The sequence below is a fragment of the Dipteris shenzhenensis genome, chromosome 17, assembly GCF_047967505.1.
Source record: "Dipteris shenzhenensis isolate YYH24624 ecotype China chromosome 17, Dip_SZ_1.0, whole genome shotgun sequence".
In the NCBI taxonomy this organism is placed as follows: Eukaryota; Viridiplantae; Streptophyta; class Polypodiopsida; order Gleicheniales; family Dipteridaceae; genus Dipteris; species Dipteris shenzhenensis.
The window spans coordinates 49,485,636-49,505,597 of NC_141612.1; the positions used below are offsets into that span (position 1 = coordinate 49,485,636).

At 39.0% G+C, this 19,962-nt stretch overlaps 1 protein-coding gene across 1 annotated transcript; it reads right to left on the reverse strand.

The window, feature by feature from the left end:
* Window positions 1–253: 253 nt before the first annotated feature.
* LOC147892235 (uncharacterized) lies at window positions 254–1,793 on the reverse strand. Its single transcript, XM_087388591.1, has 3 exons — window positions 1,734–1,793; window positions 1,527–1,586; window positions 254–1,351 (listed from the first exon to the last, which is right to left on the reverse strand). Exons 1-3 carry the CDS (start codon window positions 1,791–1,793, stop codon window positions 254–256), a joined length of 1,218 nt encoding a protein of 405 aa, XP_087244717.1.
* Between the last annotated feature and the right edge of the window lie 18,169 nt (window positions 1,794–19,962).

Below are 19,962 nucleotides of genomic sequence, written 5' to 3' on the forward strand. Positions count from 1 at the left end.
CCATAAATCAAGAGGCCATGATGGTTTAATCTCTCTCCCTTCCCGAGGACCCCCCCCCCTCTCTCTCTCTAACATAAACCAACTATCAAAGATTTAAAGAAGAGAGACTCACGTAAGTAATTCTCACTCGAAACATTTGATAGTTGAGAGAGAAAGAGAGTTAACAAGCATTTTGTTTGAACAAAAATGCAGAAATCCAAAGCAGGTTTCGCATAATTCAACATGCACTCACACAGAGCTATACAGCAATCCTTCAAATGGTGTGCCATACCAGAAATAAAACGCCAATGCTTGTGGCCACGGCGGTCCTGCTTGCACTGAATGCTGAGAAGGCACCATTAGGATTGAGGGGTAGACTGGTTACCACGCCTGGAACTGGTGTAGGTACAAGTTTCGATGGAGGGGTCGAAGAGGGTGAAGAGGCCGGAGAGATGGGAGAGGAAGAGGGCCCAGGAAGGTGCGAAGTGGGTGGGATCGATGGAGGTGTGGCCGATGGTACAGAAGGAAAGAGAGGTGCAGAGGCAGGGGCAGGGGCAGGGGCAGCGGGGAAGGAAGCTTGAGATGGAGCTGGAGGTGGGATACTTGGAGCTAGGGATGGAGCTGGAGTCGATGGAGCTATGGATGGGCTAGATGGGAAAGCAGCAAAAGCCGGAGGTAGAGCTGGGGATGGAGCTGGAGCAGCAGGAGGTGATGCAGGGGAGGGGGCAGCCGCAGGAGGAGCGGCAAACAAAGGAGGATTTCGAGGCTGAGGAGCGAATTGGGAAGAGGGATCGAGGACTTTCTCGATTCCGTGGCAAGAGACGAGAGCCTGGACGCTTTGGCAGATGTCGGGCTTACTAACTGGAACGTTGTCAAGAAAGACGTCGGTGGCAGTTCTGTTGGTCACCTGAACGCCACGGTCTGTCAAAGCAGTAGGAATCCAAGTACCTTCTGGAAGAAGATGGAGCACACGAAAATTGAAATTCTGCGTGAGGATGTGGTATCGGATGAGATCCGGGTACTCGTTGGGAGGAAACTTCATGACAGCATCGGCTATGGCGGCGTTGGAGGGGATCAACAACGTCACCCTTGGAACCACCAGGGACCTTGCAGCAAAGCTCAGAATAGTCGCCCCTGTGTAGAAGCCTTTGCTCTTGAGGTCTTGTTCCAGCTTGTTGAAATCTGCATCAGATAGTTGCTGCCCTTGCGCATGCACCACAACCGCCGTCGTCAACGTCACTGCAACCATTATCGTCAAGCGTATCATGTGCGTATTGGACCTCCGCACCACCATATTGTTACGTGAGCTCCCATGCATCTCACTCCCCATATTTCTCTTGCCCTGCTCAGCACCGGATACCAAAATCTCACTCTGTTTAATCACGGTACACAAAATCACAATCCAATACCTCCATCAACACGGTCCTCCATAAACTGAATCCAGTTTAATTTTTCGACGTTAGCCCCCTTATTTCACACATGCAGCTCCAGCGCAACTTTCGAGGTACGACGTACAACCTCAGCCTCTAGCATTCTTCACGGTCGACCTGCTCGGCTTTTCTACCGCATGACCCGGTTACCGCAGCCCCTCTGGGCTCGCTAGCGGCCTGCACCGGCGGAGTTGATCACGGTGTTCAAGAAAGCCCATGCATGCAAAGCCGTCTTTAGAAAGATCATGGTCCCGCTACGCGTGGAAGCATGCTACCCCACGTCATCTCTCTCTCTCTCTCTCTCTCTCTCTCTCAAACACACACTTTGGCCTGCCCTTGGAAAGGCCTAAGTGAAGCTCGTGCATGACAAGCGAAATTCGCCATTTATGACTTCATGAAAATATCGAATAATTCGTTGGTAGTGGCTCGGCATGGCCTATGACAACAACAATGGAGCGTGCACCAGTTTCATTGGTGCATGCGTAGTGCTTGGTCACACCACATGGCTTTAAAGAAAAACTCGAACATAAAGAAGAGCACGAAGAAAACGCTGAAGAATTCCTTATATTTAGCTGCGGACCAAGCCTACGGTAAAGGTATCTCTTCTGTAGTTCCTTTTTTTTTTGCTCTGCTTAGTTCATGTTCTTCCTACTGAATTCTTGACGCCTTGGTTGTCCAGTGTGCAAGATGATACATAAAAAAGGTTGCATGTTAAACATTGAGATTTTTTAAAATTTTTATACCAAGTAAAGTGCCCCTCTATTCTTGGTGCACCATGGAAAAATCACATGGTGATGTCATATTTCTTGATCAAAGTAGCAAGCTCGATGATAACAACTATGGCAATTGGAAGTTCAAAATGCTGAACATTTTTCAACTGAAGAAATTGTGGGACATTGTCACGTAAGATGAAAAGAGGCCCGAGCCTACCTCGACAACTCTAACATAGATCAACAACTAGAGCTCACAAAGCAATAGAGAGAATGGGATACCAAAGCTTGACTTGCCTTGAATATCATCAACTTCAATGCAAAGGGTACGATTATCCCTCTTCTTCGCGGGCAGCTCCTGGACAAAGACAGTGGGTCGGACATGACAGGATGATTCCAAATTTCAGCGTGTTCATATTTTAATTTCTCAGTTTATGAGAAGTCGTTGCTTTGGTCATCGAACTCACTATTTCCCTTAGGCATGCTTTAAATGTTTTTGGTTTAGAGGATGAGTGATCATATAAGCAAATGACGAGTTTCTTGGCGACTTTTGCATAAGATGAAAGAGCAAATTTCAAATATTGTCTTGGCAACATTGTGAACACCTTACTAGATTTTTAAATTCAAATGTTACATTTTCCTTGTTAGGTTTTTAAATTCAAATGTGACATTCCATCGCCATCATTGTGAACAATTCAAATGTTTAGTTTGCTTCCTTTTAAAATAAAGGCATTTCAAATTTTTTTTGTAATGGTTGTGTGAAAAAAAAAGAAACATTTACACATGGCATCGCCAACACAATGAATATTTTGTTTGTTAAGCTTTTAATTTGAATGTTTAGTTTGTTTCGTTTCAAAAGAAAGACATTTCATTTGCAATATGTTTTCTGACAACGCTTGTGTGAAAAGAAAAGGGACATTCAAACATGCCATCACCAATATTTATAGAATTGCATCAATCGTTTAAGAGACATTTCATTTGCAATATGTTTTTTGGAAATCTTTCTGTGAAAACAAGAAGAACATTTGAAGATCCCATGGTCAATTTTTTAGAAGCCGTTTTATTTGCAAAATGTTTTTTAGCAATGCTTGTGTGAAAACAAAATCAACATATAAACATCCCATGGTTAATGTTCATAGAATTATGTGGGTGTGATGTGGGTTTCACCAAGTGAGAAAGATCCCCAAAGAGCATAGCCACATTTAGGTTTGGTAGTTATGGTTATAAGTTAAGAACAATGAACACAACCACATAGTTGAATCACGGCAAGAAACACTTATTCCTTATGGTGTCACTTATGCATTTCAACGAGTTCAAGCTTGGCACATAAGATTGACAAAAGCACAAAAAGCACAAAGGTGGAGTTGGCAAATGATACCTATCAAACAAATGGCTTAGTTGAGGCAGCCAAAAGTAAGTCCAAAGCAAAAGTTCCAACAGAGTTGCATCCTACATACTCAAACAACCTTCTAGTTCTACCTATAAGTGCCTTGTCTGAGTGTGTGCTGCATTGGTTTGCTTTAATTTCGAGGAGAAAGTCTTAGCAAAATAAGGTACCTTCAAAGCCAGAGATGTCTCATACCCTATCTTCATGCATGTGGACCTAACTAATCAAGAGTGCTATGAGACAATCACACTACATGTCGCACATGCATATGTTCTATAATTCAAAGACGTCTTGGAAGTTGATGATTTTTTGAGAATAGAGGGTCCAATTATTACAAAAAGAGTTATTGGGGAGGGTTGGATGCCTTTCCTCTCATTACATGTTGATAGCACAATAGCAATAATCAAAGGCGAGCCATTCAATGGCATGATATCTTTTGTCCCCGAGAAGCCAAGCCATGTGAATGCACCATGGGCGGCAAATCAGATGGAGACTATCAGGTCTTCCTTTATATTTGTCATGGAAACTGTAGCTTTCATAATTGTCAAAGTAGACCTTGATGGTCCACCATCTGATTAGGTCATTGTTGCAGACGGGCCAAACCTTGAGGACCGTGCCATGGTAAGAATGTAAAAAACCAAGCACAATAATTCTTTTTCCTTTGGAGGTAGTTTATTGAATCAAATGTGCTACCTTTTGAAACAATTAAAATTTGTTGTGGAGAGAAGACACACACTCACTCGACTAATGCAAGAGTTTATTGATGATAGCATCATCATGTACATCGCTAAAAACATATCTTACATGCGCGCTCGCCAAGTTTTTGATTTCACAATTCTAGGAACAGTTCCAGAGGGGAATCTTTGCACAACATTACACGATACTTTCGCTTGTCCTCAAGGGGTGCACCACTAAGAAACCCTAGGTATCACGTGCATTCAAGGGGTTCTGAAAAAACTCCTCAACTAAAATTTTTTCCCCAATAATTTTAACCACGCCTCTTTACTTATGAGCTAACCGATTTTTTCCTAAAGTTGAATTAAAAACCCCCTTGTTATTGTAAACCTATTAAAATTTTAGCTAAAGTGGAATTAGAATACCCCTCCTTTTGAATGCATGTGGTACACTAAAATTTTGGGAGGTGAACCCCCCGAGCACACGTCAAGTCTCTCAACTTGGCTATGAAAGGAAGGTACGGCATTGTAATTTCAGTTTTTAAAATAGAAGACGCGTTACTAACAAGGTTTTCTCTAAACACATTATAGGTGATTGCAATATTGCATTTCACCAGTCTCAACAGTCCACTAGTTGAGTTCTAGTGCAATAGTTGTGGAGAGACCTGATTGAGCAGAGATCCTAGCCAGCCTTTCTACTATAGTTGTGATAGTGCACAAACTATATTGCGTGTCCCTTGTTTAAAAGGCAATGTTGTGAATAGCGACAGATCACAAGTTGTTATATAGGTATGTGGGACCCATGTTGATAACTCAACATGGACTCCATTGCCCTTTCATAGAGTTTCATAGCCCCAATGTCATTGTGACAAGGAACATGTTGTTTGAGAAGTCGCCTTCAGGACAACTCACCATAAATAGTTCTAGTTTTGTTACTTCTTTTGCTGTAAGTGTGCAGTGATCCTTCCACTTTGGTGGCTAATGTAAATACAATTCATAGAGTGGTACTATGATTTCAGTGTTCCCTGCAAATAAAATCACCAAGGCTTTATACTTTCTCAATTATTGTGCATGTCCATGTGTGTATACTTTATCCTTGTTGAACTTGTGATTTTTATTTTGTGAAAGCATCTTTTTTGACTCCTCTTCAACATACAAATGAAAAGCCTAAAAAATGCTCACTAGGCATAGTGCAATTAGCACATGGTTTCAAGTTTGGGGATATGATTTGTACATGAGCACTAGTGCTCAGCATGAGAGAACACTTGAAAGACACGGTTTGTGTATCACACATACTAGTTGTGCAAGTAAACTTGTCCAAAAAAAAATAGCAAAAAAAGAAGAGCTAGAAATGGAAAAAAGGATTGAGCTTACAACATGCAATGCCGAGTTGAACATGCAATTCATTCTTGCACAGCCTTTGAACATTGATGTCATCGTTTGCTTACTCATGTTTTACCCAGCTTATGAGTACGAGAAGCACTACTTGATATCTTGCAACAACACATCTTGAATACTACAAATGATCAACAATGAACAAAGGCAACAGTTTGATTATGAAATAATCCATAGCGAGGATTTTGCAAAACTCTTCTTCATCACATTCTTCATTGTTTCGAAGCTATGCATAACAAATTTAGTGACTCACTCACTTTGCTCATATGCAATGGTGAACAATGAGCTATACATTACAAAAACTTTGGACTCAAAAAGGGCCCTATAAGGGAGCCCTTGGGTTGGTGACATGGAAGAATAAGGTGAATAAAACCCAATAGAATATTTGTTGGTGGAGGGCAAGAGAATATTGGAAGTAGCCTGACTTCTCTATTTCTTTATTCAATGGCCCAAACAATGATGTGGAGCATCCACTTGCTACCTCAACTCTCCCATCACATTTTTTAACTGTAACCAAACTGAGAAGCCTAGTTTCTCAACCAAACTTGTACCATTTGACCTGAAACCAAATCCTCCCATCCAACTACCAACACTCCTTTCATTCTCTCTCATTCCTCTTGCTTCTCCCTCATTTTTGAGCACCATTTTAAATTTTTCTTTGCTCCAGCTCTCTTTTCAAATTTCCTACTGAGTGGGAGGCTTATTTCTCTATTCTCCCTCTCATGGGACGGACTCTCACGACAAAAATCTCGCCACTTCTCTTCTCTACCTGCATTTTGGGAGCATATAATTTGTTTTGAAGCAAGAACCATTAGCTTCATTAATCATGGAACACATTTGGAACCACTGGGAGGGACAAGTTTGATCACATTTTTCTTTCAAAGAACCTTGCTCCGAGAAATCAGGTATTATTCATTCATGCAGTTTTAGAATGTTTTTAGTTTTCAACTCAAATCAGGGTTTATTAGAGCAACTTGCATGGAGATTTAGGTGAGAAAACATTTAGAACAATGCAAGACAATGAAAATAACGAGATTTTATGATGCAACTTTGAAGAAGCATTTAATTTGTAGTTTGTTTTGGTGTTTTCTTTTAATACATGATTTGAAGAGGAAGAAAGATTTGTTTGTTTTAAAAGATACACTCTTACTATTGTAGTTTTTTATAGAAGATGGCTTGAAATAGAGTTGGAGCTGTTTAGAAGCATATAATTAGTTTTGGAGAAAAATCCATTGACTTCAGCATCCTGGATTCCAAGAGGGACCATTGAGGAGGACAAGTTTGATCACGTTTTTCCTTCAAAGATCCCTATGAGGTATTGTTCATTCACAATATAGTTTAATAGTGTTTGATGATAAGTAAAAGCTTTTTTTAATTTGTAGATTTGAATCGTTAGATTTCGCATGCAATTTTGGTTTTCATTTTTGCTTGGTTTGATACTTTTCTAAAACATGTCATGTTTGTATATTATTTGTTGATGTCAATGTTATATTGTATTAGGTGGAAAGTGCATGCAATCATGCAAGCTACTCGGAATTTAAAAAAGGTGGATATCCATTTTCAAATAGAGAATGCACCATTTTTAAAGATAAATGAATCCTCCTTAGCAAGCAAAAGTGATTTGGTAGCATCTTCAAAATCATGGAAAAACACATATGGATTTGTGGTTAGAAGGGAAAATATATCCAGTAGATCTACAAACTTGTCAGACTCCTCAATTCCATGGATTGACCAGCTTAATAAAGTTCCTATGTAAGGGTGAGAATGGGTTTTTGGGATATTGTTGAAGGTTGATTGGCCATGGAGCAAGTAGCCTTCAAGCCAATATCAATCTTTGCTTGATAAAAGAGACAAAAGGATCACAATGTTGGAGGCTTGGAATCAACATTTGGTATCATCTATGCAAGCTACAAGTGTTCAAATGTCTGAAATGAGATCAATAAGTTAGAAAAAACATTATCATTCATGAAGGATACTCCAATGTATCTAAGACTATGTGAGAGGAAATTGCGTCCAATGGATGAAATATCTAAGAAAAGTGGTCACTGGAAGCATCGAGTGACAACTTGTAGGAGTGTTTCACAACTCATGTCTATCCATGATGAACACTATGGTGCTACAGGTGAAGTGTTTACGAAAAAAATGTTGGAGTCCACTATACAACATCCAAATTTCGAAAGTCTAAAATCTGAGTCAATGAACAAAGTTATGGAGCACTTCAATGTAACTAGTGCGCACAGGGAGTTTGTGATACTACAAGGATAAGTACAAGGGCACATCGGATCATGTTTAAGAGCTTAAAAGTAGCATGTCTTTCTGTGAGAGAAAAAGTTAAAGCCCTGCTTCCTAAACCGACTAATGTTGATAAGGCCAAGCATGCACTCAATTTGGGCATACTTGATTTAGTCGGTGAACCCAGCATGTATGTACTACATTAACTTTGAAAACAAAGGCTGGAGAGTCTAAGAATTGGAATTGATAGTCAACAATAACTTTGTAATGGATGTTTCAAGAATCTGTAAGCCATGGTGAAGTTTTATGATATGCCTATGGAGGAATGCAATGGTACTCTAAAGATTGTAATAAAGCTTGATGAAAGTGAGGTGGTCAAAGGTCAAAAATTAGAAAGAGTTAGTTTGACAATGATGAATAGAATATTGGACCTTGAAGTTCGGCTTGATGATGCAAGACAGTTCAGTGTGCAATCAGAACAGGAGATTTGGTGGTTGGCTACCTTTGAGGTATGATGGAAATTTGAATTTTAATGCAGTAATGTAAAAAGACTTTGAATATTTTGAAAACATGTGAGCTTTTTTTGCAGGTGCCAAAAGAGTCACATTCAATTTTGAAGTGGTTTTTTGACCAAATCGATATCCCAAGTGTGATCAAAGGTCATAACAATAGTGAGCTACTTGAAGTTGAGGGCTATGGATCCTACTGTGTAGAATGGCATCCAGCTGCTGAACTCAAGACTATTAAATGTATGTTTAATGTGGCACATGGAGAAAATACAAGCCATCCTTTTCCACTATGCATGCAAACGAGAGTACTTGCAAAGGGTGGTAAAATGAATCAAAAGCAATTGGCCTCTGAAGTTGTAGAGATAAAACAATCTAAGACACCGGATAGGGATGCTCCGAGGAAAGATCCATCATGGAGCCCAATTCTTGAAATTCCTCTTGAGCGAGTAAACATTTGTGTAGTCCATGCTATTGTGAGAATAATTTAAAAGTTGGTGCATTTGTACATCATTGATGCATATAACATGAAGCCCCAACAAGAGAGTGAGAGGATGATGGCAAGAATTGAAAAGGTTCTTTCAAATATGGGATTACAGTTTGACAAGTAAAGATTACAAAAGATGAGAAAAGATCTGGAAAAAGAGGAAATGTTCCTTGTAAGCCAAGCTTTGGTGGCGTCAAGGCTTTAAAATTCCTTTTTGCAAAGAAGAAGAATGACAAGCTCAAACATGGTAATGAGTTTGATGTATGGAGAAAGTTACACAATGCCTATTGTGAATGAGCGGGGAAGGGATAAAAAAGATTGAAAAAGGCACGAGTGTGGTTAGCTCTTGATAGCTTGGTACCTTTACTACAAAAGAAAAGATTTGATGATGATGATGCATAGTGTTTCATCAATATTGTGAATGACTTCAGCCAGAATATGGAGATAACTTGGGGAAAGAATCAGTTCACACAGTACGTGGTAATCTCTAACTTGGACATTGAGATGTGCATATTGAATGGTCCTATTAGTAATTTGTTTTTCTATTTGAAAGCACATTCTATATGCTCATGCAACATACATGGCATGGAATTATGGAAGCATCAGAGTGTGGTCTACTCAGGGCATGGAAAGATTGCATTGGCAAGCATATAATAGAGCGACCCAACACAGGGGTGTTGAGACTAAGTTAAGCCCAATGGTTTAATTGGTTCAATGGTGGTACATGCGTATTGAAATAAGAGCAGCTTGAACACTAGCATTCAAAGAGTCCTTAGTGTCCCATGCAGTGCAAGATGTTAAAGCAGAATGTCAAAGAAGAATATACAACTCATCAAATGCAAGACAGAGTCATGCAAGGTGGCGTGCAACCCATCATAGGCAAGGACGCATATGGGTGGAGACAGATGAACATGATGGTGTAGACTCTTCCAATGTGAATGCCCATGCATAAGTTTCAAAATTTCTTTGTAATTTTAGTTATGTGATTTGCATTCAAGATAACGTAAAATGGCCATGAGTTGCAGAAATGAGAAATTTTGAGTTATTAGATGTTAATTAAAGTATTTAGCTCAAGGTTCCACCAATTTTACTTTTTTTAGAGTTTTATTAAAATAAGTATTTTTAAAAATTAAAGTTTTGGGCCCTATATAAAAGAATGGGCCCTCATTTTCATTTCATTGTTTAAAGATCTCTCCACTCCCACACCACCTCCCAATTGACTCTCGATCTACACCCCAGTTGCGCATGCTGCAAGCTCCCACTCTTTGTAAGTAGATGGATATAAGTCTGTAAAACAAATACAAGGCATAAGACAGTTGTGTCAAAGTCCCCAAATAAATGCAAATACTCTAAAATGCAAATGAAGTACTATGACACTTTGAAAAACTTACAATTGGGCCTACGATATGGAAGTCCTGCATTCAAATGCATGTATATGTTTGCATGGGTAAAGACATGCTGAATATATACATGTGTCACTATGTTACTACCAAGAGAAATGTCAAAATCTAAGATCCTTTCCTTCCAATGTTTGGAGATGTCCATTGCATCCTTCCGACCCACTTTATAGCACCCACAATTAGTGGGTTGCATTGTGATCCAAGAATATTTCCTGTAGAGTCGAGGAATCCATTCCCCATGCTCATCCTTAACATTCTTCAATACAATAGACTGTATAATACTTCTATATCTATCATTTTCTACTTTCGTAGTTTCTGCCAATGTACCATATGAGTAAAATTAGCTCTTTCTACCTCTTTCTACTTCCATAGACCCTCAAAATTTATGTCTTCTCTTCTCTCTTTCTCTATCCCTCTCATTCTCTTTCTTTGCAAGTCTCCCCCCCCCACCTCCCCCCCTCTCTCTCTCTCTTTCTCCTTTAACTAAACCTCTCACAAAAACAAACAAAATGTTATTTCAAAAAACATAGAATACTTCTCTCTCTCTCTCAATTTGTCTTCCAAGGTGCCCCTCACACAAACAAACATCAAATTATTTTGAAATACTTAGTTTATGATATGCTCTCTTCTTGCTTTGTTTCTCCACAAACAAAGAAAGTATTATCAATATCATATCACTCTCTCTCTCCCTCCCAAAACTCTTTGATTAGGATCTCTTTTTCTTCCTTCTTTCTCAAATACTTCTAAAACCTAGTAGTTTGAAATGCAATCTTTGTCTCTCTTCCTCAATCATCCCCTCAATGAAAGAAAACATAGCAGTCTTTCTCTATCCCTCAATGAGAGGGATAGAGAAATCTTTCTCTATCCCTCTCATTCTCTTTCTTTGCAAGTCTCCCCCCCCCACCCCCCCCTCTCTCTCTCTCTCTCTCTCTCCTTTAACTAAACCTCTCACAAAAACAAACAAAATGTTATTTTTAAAAACATAGAATACTTCTCTCTCTCTCTCAGTTTGTCTTCCAAGGTGCCCCTCACACAAACAAACATCAAATTATTTTGAAATACTTAGTTTATGATATGCTCTCTTCTTGCTTTGTTTCTCCACAAACAAAGAAAGTATTATCAATATCATATCACTCTCTCTCTCCCTCCCAAAACTCTTTGATTAGGATCTCTTTTTCTTCCTTCTTTCTCAAATACTTCTAGAACCTAGTAGTTTGAAATGCAATCTTTGTCCCTCTTCCTCAATCATCCCCTCGATGAAAGAAAACATAGCAGTTCAAAATATAATCTCTCTCTCTCTTTTCCCTTCCTCTATCTACCCCTCCTATAATAGCAAAGAAACAAATGGCTATTTTCTATCTCTCTCCCTCAGTCATCCCCTCAAACAGATTAAAAAACATAGCGGTTTCAAATATAATCTCTCTCTCTCTCTCTCTCTCTCTCTCTCTCTCTCTCTCTCTCTCTCTTTCTCTCTCTCTCTATCCCTCCTATACTAATGAAGAAACAAACGACTATTTTATGTCTTTCTCTCTCTCTCTCACTCATCCCCTCAAATAGAAAAAAACATAGTAGTTCAAAATAATCTCTATCTCTCTCGTCTATCTATCCCTCCTATACCAATGAAGAAAAAAATGTGAAAAATCATCTTGTAGTTTTAAATATCATCTACCTCAATCTCTCCCTCTTCCCTGTGTCTTGTAACAAACATATAGATAAAGTGTGATACAAAACCGTACCTATTTAAAACAAAAAAAACTTCTCTATACTCCAAAAAGGTAAGGAAAGAATCGAAAAGGAGAGAACACCCGTTTTTCTCACTCCTTCCTAGTAGATTTAGGTCGCAACTTTGGTTTCTAAGAGAGAGTGAAATAAGTAGAGAATAAATGGAAGAGAAGAGGGATGAACAGAGCTTTGGTAGAAGATTCTTTGAGAGATTTTTGAATGTGGAAGAAAACGTGAGCAAAGAGGAGAGAGAATGACTAATCAAGAGTGGAATGAAGATATTTTGAAACTAGCTACTAGAAAGTGGCAGGAATGAATATTTGAAATGTTTTGGAAGAGAGAGAATAGGGAGAGAGCTGGTTAGGACGTCAAAGTTTGTGCCAAATGGTTGAACCAAATGGAAAACGTGAGCATAGTTCTAGCTAGGGGATAGTTTGCCATGGGAGGAAAACAAGGAGGCCTGACACAGTCAGGGCAGGCTTGCCAAAGATAATTTTTTATTGTGAACCACCAATTACATTTTTTGGGGTGTTTTAAAAAAAAACTAAAATTTTCCCTAGATTTGGGGAGCCTCTATTATAGAGAAGTCCACATGGCATAATATCCTTCATGGATACCATATTCCCTTATCCAAGCCTCTAACATTACAAAAATTTTAGACTAAAAAAGGGCCCCTTTTTGAGTCCAAAATTTTTGTAATGTTAGAAGCTTGGATAAGGGAATATGGTATCCATGAAGTCCACATGGCATAATATCCTTCATGGATACCATATTCCCTTATCCAAGCCTCTAACATTACAAAAATTTTGGACTCAAAAAGGACCCATTCCCTTATCCAAGCCTTTAACATTACAAACATTTTTTAGTCCAAAATTTTTGTAATGTTAGAGGCTTGGATAAGGGAATATGGTATCCATGAAGGATATTATGGCATGTGGACTTCTCTGTAATAGAGGCTCCCCAAATCTAGGGAAAATTTTAGTTTTTTTTCAAAACAATAAAAAATATCTTTGGCAAGCCTGCCCTGACCATGGCAGGTCTTTTGACCATATCAGGCCTCTAGGGTAAACTATCCCCTAGCTAGAAGTATGCTCACGTTTTCCATTTGATTCAACCATTTGGCCCAAACTTTGACTTCCTAACCAGCTCTCCCCCTATTCTCTCTCTTCCAAAATGTTTCAAACATTCATTCCCGCCACTTTCTAGCAATTGATTTCCAAATATCTTCTTTCCACTCTTGCTTAGTCATTCTCTCTCCTCTTTGCCCATGTTTTTCTTCCACATTCAAAAATCTCTCATAGAAACTTCTGTCCAAGCTTTGTTCATCCCTCTTCTCTTCCATTCATTCTCTACTTATTTCACTCTCTCTTAAAAACCAAAGTTGCGACCTAAATCTACTTGGAAGGAGTGAGAAAAATGGATGTTCTCTCATTTTTGGTTCTTTCCTCATTTTTGGAGTATAGAGAGTCACCTCTTGAAGTTGCGATGTAAATCTGCTTAGAAGGAGTGAGAAAAGCGGGTGTTCTATCATTTTTGGTTCTTTCTCTACCTTTTGGAGTATATAGAGTCAACTCCAAAAGAAGGAACACATACTTTCCCGGTAATGAAGTGATTTTTCCTTGAAAGTTTTGTTTGTATTAAGTAGAGACGTTTTTGTATCACACTTTGTCTATATGTTTGTTACAAGAGACAGGGAAGAGGGAGAGATTGAGGTAGATGATATGTAAAACTACAAGACGATTTTTGACATTTTTTTCTTCACTGGTACAGGAGGGATAGATAGAGGAAGGAAAAGAGAGAGAGAGAGAGAGAGAGAGAGAGAGAGAGAGTATTTTGAACTGCTATGTTGTTTTTTATTTGGGGGGATGAGTGAGGGAGAGAGAGACATAAAATAGTCATTTTTTTCTTCATTAGTATAGGAGGGATAGATATGGGAAGGGAAAGAGAGAGTGAGAGAGAGAGAGAGAGAGAGAAAGATTATATTTGAAACTACTATGTTTTTTTATCTATTTGAGGGGATGAGTGAGGGAGAGAGATGGAAAATATTTGTTTTTTTATTTGCTAGTATAGGAGGGGTAGATAGAGGAAGGGAAAAGAGAGAGAGAGATTATATTTCGAACTATTATGTTTTCTTCTGTTGACGGGATGATTGAGGGAGAGAGACAAAGATTGTATTTCAAACTGCTATGTTTTAGAAGTATTTGAGAAAGAAGGAAGAAAAAGAGATCCTAATCAAAGAGTTTTGGGAGGGAGAGAGAGAGTGATATGATATTGATAATGTTTCCTTTGTTTGTGGAGAAACAGAGCATATCATAAACTAAGTATTTCAAAAAAAATTTATGTTTGTTTGTGTGAGGGGTATCTTGGAAGACTGATTGAGAGAGACAGAAGTATTCTATGTTTTTTGTAATAATATTTTGCTTGTTTTTGTGAGAGTTTTAGTTAAAGGAGAGAGGGAAGGAGGGAAGAAGAGAGAGAGAGAGAGAGAGAGAGAGAGGACTTAAAAAAGGACAGGATCTTCTTCTATGACTCAATGTTCATTGTGCCAGATGAAGGAGAGTATGGTAGATTAGAACTCTTCCCTTGCCCTCTTTTGATAGTCCAAAATGGCCGCTTCTAAGCATGGAGATAAGTGAATCATATAGAAATTGAATGTTTAATGATGTGAGAAATGCTATGAAGCCAACTACTGGTGAAAGAAATGCTAGGTTGAGCTGGTTTCTTCCATTTCCATGCTTTGTTGATTTCTTTGCAAGTTGTAGGCAATTAAGGAAAACAAAGATTACTTACACTTGCAAGAGCTTAGAAATGGAATGGCTATCTGAGCTATTTGACAATGGATGGACAACAATAACATTTCATGCTGAAGATTTAGTACAATGTCGATTGAACACTTCAGATGTGACATTTTGGTGAACAAATCTTACAATTCTTGTTTGTATAAAAAGTGATCAGGATACTATGTATTAATAGATCCCAAATTTTGCAGGTATTTCATTAGAAGGCAAAATCTCTACATGACTTTCACATTTAGAAGGTTTAGATGGAAGAACCTTCAATGGAAAGCAATGGATGATGATATCAATTTATTGGCAAGGACATCTTGATCTAATGTTGGAATTGGAAGAGGAGTGGACCATGTGATTTATCAGGGAAGAATTGCAATTGGCAACAGTAAGCCCTCCCCAAGACTATTATTTTAGACTTGATAATTGCAAAGTTAGATATAGGGATGAGACAAGTATCCTTTGTATGAATTGTTGCCCCTCCCATACTCTAGAGATAGTAGAGACATGATGTCAAGTATTTCATATGATATCTAGTTTCTTGGATCCTTATTGCTTTAACAATGCACTCGGCAATGAGACATTATTACATGTATGAATAGAAATCATATGTAATACAAAGTGTTGTTTCGTTTATTGTTAATATTTTTTTTTAAAGTTTGCACCTCTAGATTGACGGCTCTCTATGGTCTATGAATGATAAAGTGATAAATATTTGTAATTTTAAATTTGTGTGGGTATTTGTATGTCTGTATTGTGCAAGAGAGAGAGTGTGTGAGAGAGATAGATGGCAATTAGAGCATGCAAGAGAGACTCTGAGAGAGAGAGAGAGAAGTTGAGAGTGCAATAAGTGACACAAATAATGCGCATGGCCATGAGACACAGTTAGATATATATATATATATAGAGAGAGAGAGAGCAGTCAGGACAAAATAATGCACCTGGCCATGAGACATTGTTAGATGTATGAATAGAGAGAGAGATATACTATGAGAGAGAGAGAGAGAGAGAGAGAGCAATCAGGGATACAAAGGGAGGGAAAGAGACAGAGGGAGGGGGAGGGACACAAAGGGAGACAGAGAGAGTTAATATTGCATTTATTCATTTGCACCTCTAAGTTGAGAAAGAAAAAAATACAAAAGTTAATTAAGGTCTTTAAGAGACTATGAGATTGAAAAAAAACCCAGATACAACTGATCCAAAGGGTGGATCTGCTAACAAAATACAAAAATTGTATATGTAAAATCAATGTCCATGACAATGGAGACGGGGACAGAAAGAGGGAGATGGAGAGTGAGATAGAGAGAGAGAGAGAGGTAGAGAATGGGAAGAGAGAGAGAGAGAGTTAAGATTGCATTTATTCATTGCACCTCTAAGTTGAGAAAAAAAAAATAAAGTTAATTAAGGTCTTTAAGAGACTATAAGATTGAAAAAAAACTTAGATACAACTGATCCAAAGGATGAAGCCGCTAACAAAATACAAAAAGTGTATATGTAAAATCAATGTCCATGACATAGATAGCTAAGGGAAACATGGCAACAAGATGATCATCAGGTGTCAGAGACAGAGAGACAGAGAGAGAGAGAGAGAGCAAATAGGGACACAAAGGGAGGGAAAGAGAGAGAGAGAGAGAGAGAGAGAGAGAGAGTAATGAGGGACACAAAGGAAGGGCAAGCAAGAAAGAAATATTAACATCCTTACAAGACCTTGTGGGTCTATGAGAGAGAGAGAGGGGGGGGGATAGCTAAGGGCAATGAGAGAGAGAGAGAGAGACAAAGAGAGAGAGAGAGAGAGAGAGAGAGACTTTCCCAAGAAAAAATAGTAAATATGAAAATATTATAATTAAGAGAATTTTTAAGGGCAATGCCTATTTATAAAGTACACTTCTTGTTAAATTACATAGCACAGCAGAACAGAAACTGAACAAAGAATAGAGTATACACAGCAAACTGGAGAGGAACAAACTTTTCCTTCAATACTGATGTAGTACAGATGATGGCTCCATCCACCCGTGTGCTCCCACAGTGGAGCTTAGATGGTGATCTAGATAGATACTAGGTGGAGCTACTAGCTGGAAGTTCTGATCTGATCTAAACTGATCTGATATAATGGAATGGGGAGGTCGCCTCTTTATAGCATGAGGGCGGTAGTCGGATCAACATAGTCAGTGGAGTCAACCAGTCGACCTAGTTGGTGGAGCTGACCAGTCAACCTAGTCAGTAGAACTGACTAGTCGTCCATGGAATATTCAAGGAATATTCCCTATACCATTGCCTCGGGGGCTCCCACCCCCGAACCCCCATTAGGGGGGCTGTTGGCCCCCGTGGGACCCCCCAGCTAGGGGCCAACTGGCCCCCAGGCCCTAGCAAGAATAAGGGGCTCCCACACAATCACCTTTCTACCATCAACAGTCTCATTGATTGACCTCATCTGACATGCAAGTCAGGATCCATCCAGTGTCCCAAGCTCACACATGGCTTCTCCTCATATGGGGGCCTTACAACTTGAGCACCTTGGACCATTGGTGGTTACCAGGAGGGTGGGACATTAAGCATATCTAACACTTCTAAGGTCATTTTCACATTTTTAGTTTTCAATCTTGAGTAACCTTGCATTCCACAGCCTCCTCTTTCGTCTTCCTAAGCATCCTCCTACACTCATGGCTTCCCCTAAAGAGGCTTTTGATCAGTGGATGAAACACTGATTCCCATGCCTCTGTAGATCAAGTTTATCCTATCTTTTGCAAGGCATTCCATCTTGAGTCACACTTGAGAGCTCTCCTTCTTGCTGATGATCCCCCTTCAATTTTTTGATAGACTTATGGGCAATCTATCGTGATTGCCAACTCCCCTCACCAATGGGTTCCATTTAATATTTTGAGCTCTTTTGACCAAATTGCTAACTTCAAGAAGACACTAGGTAGGGCCATGGATAATGTCCCTATCTCTCTCCATGAGTACACTATTTCCATCAGGGATGATTCATCTTGCCCAATTCATTTGATCGTGAGAGATGCAACCCTTACTCTTCTCCTTGCGACTAGTAAATTTGATGAGGATGTTGGCGAGTAGCCCGAGGGTCCTGCATCCACAAGTGGTGGAGCAGGTCCATCAACAAGTGGTGGAGGAGATGACCTAAACCTAGACTTGGAGCCTGAGAAGCATACTATTAGCCTAGATGAGGAGCAAGTTGAAAGCGAGTTCATCTTATCTTCATATCCAACTCGTGCATATCCATCCTCTATCTATAATCTAGATGAGGTAGCAACCAAGTCACACCTTGCTTCAGTTGATCCTGAGGGTGAGGAATACCTCATTAGGAAAAAAGGGAGCTCATTTTGGGGCCTTTTACGGTTTGGAAAAATAAGCTCCCAACCAATCAATAGAGGGCCAACGTAACATTGAAAATTCACGAAAATAACAGAAAATAGAAAAAAGAAACAATACTTTATGTAGGTACAAGCGTGCTACATTAATGTGGAGATTGGTTTTTTATTCTCACAAGATCTTTGGACAAGAAGATAAAATCTAGTCTGACATTTTATCTGAGAAGGGCCTTCCCGCTTCCACCTTCCTTTGAACTTTGAAATGTTGTGCCGCCTTTCTATCGAAAGGTCTACCATTCTACACCACTGCCTCATTGTGCAGCAGCCTCTTCTTTTCCAAAACTGCTCCCTTGATCCTATTTGGCGTAGAGTAAGATGTTTCTTGTCAACTGTCTGTCTGCCCACTTTCTCTTTCTTGAAACTTCAATTTGTTATCTTGTTTACATTACTTTGCTATTGTTACAGATTCAAAAGATCTCCATGGTGAATAAAAACCATGGCCGTTCTTGTGGAAGATGCTCTGTGGATGATAATGCTATGGAGGCAGAATTATACCACACATACTTACCCCGTCGACCTGCTTCTTCTATTTCTTCGGTAGAGAATTCAAGTACAGTCAAAACGGAAGGAACTTGGAAAAGGTTTAGTGTTTTGAAAGGAGCATGGGTGCTCATGCAACCTAGAAAAAGAAAAAGACCCCAGACAAAAAACATTTTCTTGGCATCATGGAAGGGAAGAGTACGAGATTTTAAAATCACCAGAGGGAAGATATCAATGAAAGAAGTTTTGATTCAGCATGTGTACATGCATAAAGAACTTGTCTTGCGAGACTATCCAAATGATCTTCTGCAACACAGGCCTAATTGTATATTTTTCTATTGTGGTTTTTTTCTTTACGAGGTGTATGGATTTTTAAGATGAAGCTTTCTTTCTTTGCTTATTGACATTCTTGTACATATAATTTAGTTAGTATGATATCAAAATAATGAATTTTTAAGTTCAAAAGCACACACAGCACTTACAATTTCAGCTCTCTGTGTGTGTTTTTAAGAGAGTTGAATATAAAGCATTGCTTCTGCTAGATGTCAATAGAAACAAAACTCCAGTGGTCACTGCATAAGGAAAAAAGCATTAGGAAATCAAAGGCTACAAGAGTTCTCAATCTTAAAGAAGAATCTTAAAAGAAGCAATCACCCACATACCTGTTATGGTATGGAAGTAGCAAAACATCGATAACTTCAAAATTGCAGTGTCTGAACCAGTTGGAAATACTGATGGGAGTTTCCTTTGCATCTCTTAACTTAGAAGAAATGGCAGGATCAATAATATGGACTGTATACTGTATAGAGGGGTGAAGCCAGCTTCTCATCATGTTGCATAGGACCAAAATAATTAGGGTAGGAAGGAGGTACAAGGAGGATTGTTTTGCAAAATATGTAAAATAATAGACACTTACTAGAGCATCGCAAGAATGATAGTATCTGAGCAATACTCATTCTTATGAGCCAATGCTGCCAAGCATGGTTTTGTCAAATCAAAATCATTCACTAAAAATTCATCCTCAATATGGACAATTATATTATGGCCCAGCTCCTGCAACCTTCTCTGTATCTGCAGCTCCCTCTTTCCAGTCTCCACATCTATAGCAGATTTTGTTTCTTTTATTTGCTGCTTCAGTGACTCCTCATAAGCAGCCTTTCCTCTAGTGTTCTTTGAGTGGGTTACTTCATCAACCTTAACCTCATCTACCTTCAACTTCCTTGTAGGTGGAATTAATAATATGTCTCATCTTTATGTCCTGCCATTCCACAGGATGAACAAGCTTGTCATACCTCCATCTCACTCTAGACAAAGTGTTGAAGTCTTTGGCCATCAAAGTGACCCTGTGAGCATGGGCTACTACCAGCATTGCATCTTCAAAATATTTT

What these genes read in the sequence shown, in the direction of transcription:
- LOC147892235 (XM_087388591.1), bottom strand. Translation starts at nt 1,793, where the DNA reads ATGGCGAATTTCGCTTGTCATGCACGAGCTTCACTTAGGCCTTTCCAA. An exon ending in CTTTCCAAGGGCAGGCCAAA is followed by an intron (nt 1,587 to 1,733) that starts GTGTGTGTTTGA and finishes CCGCCGGTGCAG; the next exon opens with GCCGCTAGCGAGCCCAGAGG. An exon ending in GCGGTAGAAAAGCCGAGCAG is followed by an intron (nt 1,352 to 1,526) that starts GTCGACCGTGAA and finishes GTGATTAAACAG; the next exon opens with AGTGAGATTTTGGTATCCGG.